We start from the raw sequence: 10,373 nt of genomic DNA, 5'->3' as shown, positions 1-10,373 counted from the left end.
ACAAAATTATTTCATAAGGAATATATTCATTTGATCTAATACAATTTTGAAAATACATATACATAGAAAGAGTAGAATTTTCAGAAATTAAAGAAATTATTCTGTTCAAGTAATTATGACGCACCAGTTATCAGAAATAAAACAATACACTTTTACATAAAATTTGGCCCAATTACAATTGCCTTTAAAATTCTTAATTTTGATCATGTGTTTTAGAAAAAGTATTCTAAGAAAGAAAAAGTAAAGAAAATCATCTTAAAATTAGGATTCTTCAAGATTTTGTCGTATTTGGCGTCATTAAAACTCACTGATTTTTTGATGTCTCTGTCTAAAAAAAACTGTTGATGTTGGCTGTATTATGAATGTCATTCACCAAGAAGAAGGTACAGTTTTAACTTTATTGTGCCTTAAGAATGTAATAGTCTCAAAAAGTTATGAAATTGGCCTTAATATGAGTTACGTATATGAACTTGATAAATCATGAATGAATACGGGATGAAGGAGGACCATTATGGAAATATGACGTCATTAAATTGGTAAATTTCTAAGGAAAAAAAAAACCTCAAAATGAATCATTTTGGGGGTTATTTCCTTAGGAAAATAGTGTTCACAGCCGTCGCCCATTTTCTTATTTTGGATATGTTGTGTAAAATCCTTGTAAAAATTACAATTTTGGACGATGCAAGTTGTTCATATTACCAGAGAGAAAATTCCACTGAAAATTGTTGTCTTCTGCTACTTTTTAAGAAAAAACTGAAAACTGCAAAAGTTCATGACGTCACAGGTAGCATTATGGAGGTCTTATGAGAAATACGATTTATATGTTATTACTGCATAGGATTTGAACAATTTAGATATTTTTATTTCTTACGTCTTTTTCATACTTTGAAACAGGTCCTAGAAAAATGCAGAGCTAGATTTGTATTGAAACTTGTAGTCAGGATGATGCAAACATGTATCTAATCGGATAAAAATCATGATTAATACATTTAATACTTTGTAAAATCAAATTTGAGAACACAGAAAGAAATGGAAAAACTGAGCTGTAGTTATCCTTACTTAAAACATTGTTTAACTTAACTGTTTAACACAAAAAGGGTGTCATTAAGCACAGCTAATGCAATAGAAACACTTTTTCGAAGATGATTTATCGAAGGCATTGTGAGAGGAAATCATGAATCCTTATACCAGAAAAAATATGTTGAAAAAAATCTGATGAATTTATCTATAACTATTATGGGGATGAAGGACACATGGTCACATGACTCTGTTTAACTACGTCATAGTCTCCATTTATATATATAAGTCCAAAACGTGTAAAGCATCAGTTCTTGTGTACATTTGTGACATTTGGTTTTTTACTTTAATTACCATCTTATATAAAAAATAAAAAAAAAGTTTTAACATTCTTTTAAACATTAACAAATTATGAAAAAGATTGATCCACTCCTCTGTTTCCTTAAACTGTACGTCCAATAAGTCTGTGACGTTATACACGATCTGTTAGTACAGCAAGATCATACTCGGTGAACAGAGGGGCAGTATTATTATGTAAAAACGGTCATAATCAGTATATGATGAAACATTTTGAGAAACGGTGAACACAAAATTTTTTTTTGCATGGCTGATGACGGAAATCTTATGTAGGTATATCTTACTTCGCTTATTTAGCTTACGTGTGACGTCATATTTGGTTTTTCCCGTACTCGAGAAATGTAAACATGACACGTTTTGTCATGCTTATGTCCTCTTTAACGATGTTCTGCAATATTGAGGTAAGCTACACCATTCGAAATTTTTAAAGATAATTAACAATTTGAAGGACTTGCATTTCAACGTAAATTTAAAAATATTGAATGATAGAATTTTTTATAAATTACGTTTTCTGTCGTTTAAGTTTTTTTTTAAAAAAGTACGTAATTTTCTCCATCCAGATGCAGTGAGATAGAAGAAACTTGCTTTTACGAATTTTAAACCCTATTCATACTCTGATATATTTTAAAAGATACATGTCCACTTACAAAGTTTTTATACATGCTTAAAAAATCCCATTATGGACAGAGTAATGAGCCCGGAAACATGGAGAATATAAACTCCACTTAGATTCTCTAGGGCATAGTATTTGTCAATCAGTATCTCTGAAATAAGGTAAGAAATCTAATGATATAACTGCTTAAAGATATGTGGGACATTCTTAATTAGAAATATACAAAATGTGAAAAAAGGTATTTTTTCAGCCCAAGGTCCTTCTTCCCCTTAAATAAATTAATCTGATGTATTTCTATAACAGTTTGTAACGGGGACAGATGTTATAAAACACCCTTTATGTATTGGTAAAGTCAACTTGTGTGTGGTTCTTTTCGTTTATTTAGACATCAAAACATTTAGCATAGATAAACATTCCAACGGGAATATAGAATTGAAATTTATACTGTACACAACCTAATTACAATTAGATGCTTGATGCGCTCTCATACTCTCTACACATGAGTTACGAGTATGGGAACAGATCTAACATTTAATTTCTATTAGATTGTACTGGGCATGTCTTGTGGAAGAGTTTTGCACTGTAACTTACAGTTTAACAGACAGACGGCAGACTCTCTCTAACACTTCTATTTTCTTACTGGCGGAACAAACAATAAAACAACCGTTGGTGATTTTTAAGTATTTTCCAGAATTCAGATTAAAAAAAAATCCACGGAATTGTAAATTTGCTTTGCAGATCGATTAACCCCGCTCAATATTTGCTTCTTTTATTTTTCTAGTCTTTGTTTCTTTGATGTTTGTAGAGTAAAGACATATTTCAATAGTACTTACGTATGCAATAATAATAGCATCGCAAGGCAATGTTGAATTAATACAAAGAAAAGTTTCATAATATGGGTTCTGAGCAAACATTCTGAGATCAAACAATTTCTGAAGCGCAAAAAGCTGTCGGGATATATTTTAAAATGAACAGATTGCAAACTCAATGGTCGTCTTTGACCTCGTTTGCAAAAATAAATAAATAAATAAATAAATAAATAAATAAATAAATAAATAAATAAATAAATAAATAAAATAAAAATAAAAAGATAATAAAATAAAAAAAAAAAACGCTGTCGTTCCGTCAAATGATGACTGTCATTTTTTTATACAATTATTTGGTAATTGTTTTTGTTTCGATAATGAGATACTTAATCCGTGTAACTGATCAATACAAAGGCTTCACAGCCTGTGTGAACGGTTAATAAGATATGCTTACTTCTCCATTATGGTTGGTTTCTCCGTTGGTCTACGTTTGACTTGCTATCAACTCTTTATAGTTATTGTTTTTTAAGTTAGTAATCTATATAACAATCATCTTGAGCTAATAAAATTGCTTAAAGTATTCTAAATGCAAGAGGTTCTTAAAATTCCTTAAATCAAAAGGCAAGAAACTGCAATAACCAAAAATTACAGTTGCATACAAGAACATGGAGAAATGATGTATATTATCTGCTTTATTTCTGTTTTCATACAGGTTTCTGTCAGATGAACAACATAAGAAAACCATTCATAAGTGATTGGTATACATTAACGGTCAATGGCACAAGTCCCTTATGCATAACTCACAGCTTAAATGAAATACCCGCCAAAGTAGACGTTCAAGTAAAAATTCTCCAAAGTGGCAAAGAATACATATTTCCAGGACTTGGTTCCACTCCAAAAGATGACGATATTCCTAATGAATATGGAGGAGTGGCGTATGGATACAATTATTCACATGTTCTGTTGTTTGTTCCTGTGATCAAGCCTAGTTATGGTGGTGGTATCGGGCGTGTTTTAACTACAGGTGAAAACTTACAGCAGTACATTGTACTACATAATACAAAGTAGATTTATTTCTGAAATGTATTTCATTTCTCCTAATTCCATAGTTCTTGATCAAAATATTTTTTTCTACTTCTGTCAGGGAAGGATTTTAAAATTCGAACTAAATGAAAATCAAGCATACTGTACATAAAATTCTGTCATTGTTGTAGGTGGTTCCTCATACACTGGCCCATTTATTGGATCCTTTGAAACCTGTAAAGTTCGCATTAGAGCTTGGAAACTATCAGATTGGCCAAAACCTGATTTTAGTCTTACATCTGGACTGACGATTTCTACAGGTTTTTAGTGAGATAAATTATTTGTTTGCAAACATTAGGACCTAAGGTCAAGATCTAGTAAATGAGTTCAGAATGTCTTGTTGGTGGTGCTAGATCCATTGTGACGTCATAATTGATTTAAATCTAATTTCTCCCACATTTTACTTCTGAAATAAAATCATGTAGAAAAAGAAGCATTTTCGTGGAATTCAATTTGAAATCATATCTGAAGTAACCCCGATATCTATATTCAATTTAATTTAATCATTTTAAAGTAGAGATCAAGAAGATACAAAAAACCGTTTTCTGAAAGACTGTGGGCAATATAGATACACTTCTCTTTTCTCTGAAGGAAAAAAATTCCTAAATTTATATCTGACTTTCTTCATTTTTCGTTGAAAATTACAGTTTAAGATATGTTTTTCATTGAGTTAACCTAAAAATTATGTCCCGATACACCTTATTTTACCAAGCAATATTTGTAAAGGATCATTAAAAGAACTCGTTTCTTAAATTTAAGATATATGTAGGCACCTTCATTTAGTACATCTTGATCTTAAGAATATATAACACAAACAAACATTTGATACATGAACTGATATATACTTTTTCACTGATTTTGAATGGAAGTGGCATAAATAATCGATCTCTAAAAAAAAAAAAAAAATAAAAAAATAGTAAGTTTTCTTTGGTGCTTAGATATGCGACTCTCTGTCGTTTTCCATGTAATTCTATGCAAAATTTTGCACATATTTTTGCCATTGTGACAAAATCCTACAAAATTTTCTCACTTAACCTAGAAAACACTATTATTAATCTAGGAGATATATTGCGGATTTCTGAAAAAAAAAGTTTTTGCTATTTATCCTTAAAAAAATATTACACCTTTGACTTTCAATAAGTGGTACATGTTTTTTTCCTTTCAAAAAAAAAAAAATAATCAAAACTTCCTTTTATAGGATCATAGAAAAAAAAATTTCACGTAGCAATGCATTCTTGCATAAATAAATATTATTAAAGTATAAGATTTTTACACCAAAACAATGAAATGGATAAAACACTTTCTAATATGCTACACGAATTGTACAAAATTGACTGATATTTCTTTCTTCAGCAAATCCATATCAAAAAGTTTATCATTGCCTGGGAGCATACCCAGATTTTGTGACTGTCCAAATTATGCATCCTGCAGGGCTGGTTTCAGAAGGACTTGGTAAATATTTTATATCTTGACATAATAGATTTCTTGGGAACAGTTATGATAAATTTTCAGTTATTTTATCGCTTTATTTCTCTTGCTGATAAGGTAAAAACCTCAACAAGATGTTGTCATAAGATAGTAATATCCTCACGTAAGTGCCTCTAGATACTCTCATTCATATTTTGGTACCTAAGGAATAAGCCGCAATAATTCTATTATTTCGAAATACTCAGTAATTATTATAAAGTTATGTTAAAAATGGAAATTTTGTAATAAAAAAAAATATCTGCCTCTTTAGAAAATTTCAAGACTCTCGCCTGGCATTGAAGTTACCTCATTTTGTACTGATCAAATATCTTTAGAACAGTTGTTACCCCAATACCTACACTATGTGTATTCTTGTTGCATGCTAATGTCAAAATGTAGAAAGGGTTGTTTAGGTTAATTGGTTCTAGGGTCATCCTAACACCATCGTTTTAGAATTACTGAAGTATATATAAAGCAGTTGGCATCCCGACCTCTTACCTGGTTGTGTCTAGATGCATTTAATTTGTAGAAAAACGTCATTTTTCAGCCTCAGCTGACCCGAAGTAAAAATGATTTTTTTTTTAAAAAATATGATGGCCAATCTACATGTCACCACCGATCGTTTTCCGAAAGATGATTGACTACTGTATAAATTGTAACAGGCGTTCAGGAAAACGGATTTTTCTTATTAAACATCTGTTTTCGCTCTTTTATCGCCTCAGCGGTGAAAATCGAAATCGCATATCAAGAGGACACCATGAGACATTCTCCAGAGTATGAATTAGCTATTGCGAAAAATTAAGATGAAGTCAGGAAACCAAGTATTTGTAGAAAAATTTCTTTTCGACCCTTCGTGCCCCAGGGTAAAAAAAAAAAAAAATCAAAATTCCGAAACCTTAATGCACATGTCTAGAACACCACCAATCATATTCAAAAAAGATGAATCAGCTACTGCTTAAAATGAAAGAGGAGTCGGAGGATAAAAATAATGTGACATACGGACGGAGAGACAGACGGGCCAGGACAACATATCCGAGGTGGTGTAAAAGTACATATGGAAGTAGCTATGACTTATTCACCCTCGTGGCGCAGTGGTTAGGGCGTTTGCTCTAGTGTCGCGGTGTAAGGACTTGATCGCGGGTTAGAATCCCACTGCAGGACGTGGAGACCAATCCTTCGGATGAGACCGTATAAACCGAGGTCGGTGTAGCAGTAGGTGCTGGCACGGAAAAGATTCCTCACTGCTCAATGACCCTGAGTGCCGAGTAAAGTCTTAATTTGTCCACCCCACGTGGTGGCGTCTCCTTATGAGTGAAAAATTCTCGAGAGAGATGTTAAACAACAAACAAATAAACAAAAACCTATCACTTCTTTGTTTATTAATTGTAAATGATTTTACCTTACATGTACAACATCAATCACGGTTGACCATTCCGGTGCTGTAAGTGCATGTGGAACAGTATTTGGAATAGACGACACAGCAATCACATTGTGGGCAGCAAGCAAATACTGTGAGTTTGTTACATAATGGGAGAATAAAATATAAGTTACATGTATTATTATAGGTATCATACTATCCATTAAAGAATTAAAACGCAGAGGGGAGGTATGATTTATACATGTATACAGATTTTTATAGATTTTCATTTCAAAGAAGTTAGTACCTACATTTTATTTTCTTGAAAGATGATTACGTAACCTGCTACAGGGATGGATGGGGAAATGGTATCAATATCAATGCAGTGTCTGCTGACGTCATCATTCGAGCATGGATACTTTCGTCATCAGATTTATCAAACACGAATAACTTCGGGTACGTCAAAGGTGACGTCTTGTCCGGAGCAGGAGTAATACCCATGTTAAACTCAATTGACCTGGACTTTCACTTAGTCAATGTTGAGGTACAAACATACATTGTTGATTATATGAAATTAGATACGTATCAAATACTTTACTTTCTGAAATAGTACGCAGCACTGTTAAGGCTTACTTCGAAGAAATCAACAGAATATAAACGTGCATAAATACATACCTTATTAAAATGAATTTTAATTTTGAAAAGGTACTATATTATCTTATGACTTTTACATTCTTTGAAATAACATTGTATACCCCGCTCTGTACTGAATTTGGTTTGGTCACGTTATTTGATAGTCACGTGATAAATGCATGTAATGTGTACTGTATGTAGGTCACAAACAAATTTCAATATCGCAAGGGCATACCCTAGTTAAAATTAAAAATTAAAGTAATAGATTGTTTCTACATAACTTGTAGTTTATGGAAAGTGCTGCTGCTTTAAATAGAATTCGCATTTTATTAGTTTAAATTTCAAGTTATCTTGCTAATGTCGAAATATGTGTGACCTTTAACAAGTATTTTATGTATTTATTAAGTTATGCTATCGATTTCAGGAAAGCAGCAGTACTTTTCAAGTTAAGGAATATGTCCATTATGTGTATTCCAAAAATGGTCAAGATCTATTAAGTGCATGTCCTTGCGAAAAGGCGATTTAATGAGGCACCTTGGCGTGAAATATGCACACTCTGTATACAAAAACACGGTAGAATTAATTCAGTACCTTCTCTCGATATTTTTTAAATAATGGCACTAAACGAACGTCTCAGATTTGTATTATTGGTCTACCTAAGATTTTCAAATAATATTCTGTTTAATAATAAAATGCATTTTTCACTGTGAAAAAATTACTTGATCCGCCTCTCACTGCACATAAAATGCGTAAAACTTTACCATGATGACGTCATGTCGACAAGTGCATTGCGATCAGTGACTTGTTTATATCTTGCTGTATGGGATTTAACTAGCGACACAAATGAATGCAGTGGTAAGTTTTGATGTTGTTCATTACTCTTATGCAGTTTAGATTCGCAAATTATTTCATTTTCTGTTATTGTGAGGAATTGCTATATTTGTGTGATGTCACGGTAAACTTTTCCCGTATAAATTAGGCCCCGCCCCCTTTATGCAGCCTTAACAGAGCTGCGTAATCACAATATTCTTTACATTTTGAACACTTGTACTTTTTTCATTAAAAGAAATTGTTACATGTACATGTAAATAGACCGGATTCACATTCGCATTGTTTGACAATAATCAGGTTAGGGATACCTCAGTCAGCAAAGGAAAAGTGTTTTACGGAGCTGGATCTGCCAACCTTGGTTACTTGGGGGAATCATACGGGGGCGTGCTTTTTGGCTACACACGAACAGATATTTTGTTATGAACTCCCAGCACGAGTGTGTCTGGGGGGAATCTGATCTACATTGGTGGCTTGTGGGGAGATGGTACAGAGAACATGCAGATTAACAACGTTCAGATATCAGTAAAAGTTATCAAAGCAGGATTTACAGGTCTATTTTAATGCTACAATCAATTGAATATTTTTTTATGATTCCAGTTATTCGTATAAAGCTACTGTATTTGATGTATTGATGAGATAATATTTCTTCGCATATCAATGTAAAGAACAAATCAGTCTCCGCTTTTAGTAACTTAATTACTCACTTAAATATCACTATCCAAAAGAAAAAAAATGATAAGAACTTGTATTTAATTTAGAGTGCACATTGCCTCCAGATATTCCAAATTCAATAAAAATGTATAATGGGATTATAGCCGGAAGTAAGACTTTATATTCGTGTGTACCTGGATACCAAGGGAATGGAGGTGCAATTGAGATATTGTGTAATGGAACGTCATGGTCTATCACAACTCTGGCTTGTTCAGGTGAGTATCATCAGCTTCTAGTTAAATCAGAACTGTATAAAAGAAATCCCAAAGTTTAAACACACACACAAAATCTATCAATTTCAGTTTAGATCAAAATACTTCTTGTTCCTGCACATGGGATTCAAAGCAAACACAAGAGTGATAAAAATATTTTTAATTTTAGTTCTTGTGGAAACTTTGTTAATCGAACAATGTCATTTATAGACAACAGACGACTTTCTTGGGTAGAAAACTAGCTCCTGCTCCCGAAATGCTCATTATTCTCAATTCTAAACATAGCATTCATATCATTCTTGGTAACACAGTTTCATCTTTCCGCTCACGCTATCCATTTTGATTTCAAGTGACTAACACCCAGGAAGGAATTAGGTTCCTCATTAAGGAAGATAGGCAAGAAGTGTCATTTTCTAATGTGTTAAACTGTCCTTTCAATCGTAGGTCTGTACACAAGACATCTAAGAAATTGTTCACTAAATTTGAGGACATCAGAATGAATGTGCTAATACTTAAATATAAGAGGGTTATCAGCCATAGTTTAATTGGTTTTAATTTCTTTTTTTTTCGAATGAGAAACCATTTTTACTTTGAAAATATTTAACATCATATCCCCCTCCATCTCTTGTGAGACAGAAATATTGCTTTATTCACGTGTAACCTCTTTAATGTTAGTTTAGAGTTCTGACTAGTTGTTGACTTGGGTTTCATGTATATCCCTTCGAAATCTTTGAATATCTGTTGAAGCATAATCAATGCTAAGAACTCTAAGTCTTTCAGTTTAACTCTTTGAAATTACTCAAATTATAGTTACCTGTATATATCACTTTTATCAATAAACTCCCTGCTTATCTTTAGAAGAAGGATTTTTGTTTACAGAGGGATAAATCAGTAGACAATACAGTATGAAAATAATGGCCTTAAAGTCTGTATGAAAAACGTCACTCAAAATTCGCATATTGAAAAATATTATTTGCTGACAAGGTCATTTTATCAACCATAGAACTTGCGAAATGATGACTTTATACTAGAGTGTTGATATTCTTGTTTTATCAACTTATTTGTCAATAGCTTGCCAAAATCTAAATCAAAGATCCTTCCGAGATATTTCTTCGAAAACTTTGACTCTGAGTCCTATCTAATCCTAGGTCCATGCATTTAGTCAGAGTCCAGTTATAGTAGGTAATGCATATAGATATGTAAGTTCTTTTTTATGGTTCAGTCATTATTTTTAATGAAGATGATGGACATAACAGACAGTGGTCCTTCTCAGAAATCCTGTAACA

The 10,373-nt window shown here is 32.4% G+C and overlaps 1 protein-coding gene across 1 annotated transcript; it reads left to right on the top strand.

Annotated features, from left to right (window-relative positions):
• Positions 1–358: 358 nt before the first annotated feature.
• Positions 359–8,587, top strand: LOC133203379 (uncharacterized). Its single transcript, XM_061339171.1, has 6 exons — positions 359–383; positions 3,506–3,817; positions 4,008–4,136; positions 5,230–5,328; positions 7,030–7,244; positions 8,462–8,587. The coding sequence occupies exons 1-6, from the start codon at positions 359–361 to the stop codon at positions 8,585–8,587; spliced, it is 906 nt and encodes a 301-aa protein (XP_061195155.1).
• The last annotated feature ends 1,786 nt before the right edge of the window (positions 8,588–10,373 follow it).

Source organism: Saccostrea echinata, unplaced genomic scaffold, assembly GCF_033153115.1.
Source record: "Saccostrea echinata isolate AGI-Se365-2 ecotype Australia unplaced genomic scaffold, CSIRO_AGI_Sech_v1 ptg000050l, whole genome shotgun sequence".
In the NCBI taxonomy this organism is placed as follows: Eukaryota; Metazoa; Mollusca; class Bivalvia; order Ostreida; family Ostreidae; genus Saccostrea; species Saccostrea echinata.
The sequence above is the reverse complement of the archived record's forward strand: the minus strand, read 5'-3'. Positions and strand labels throughout refer to the sequence as shown.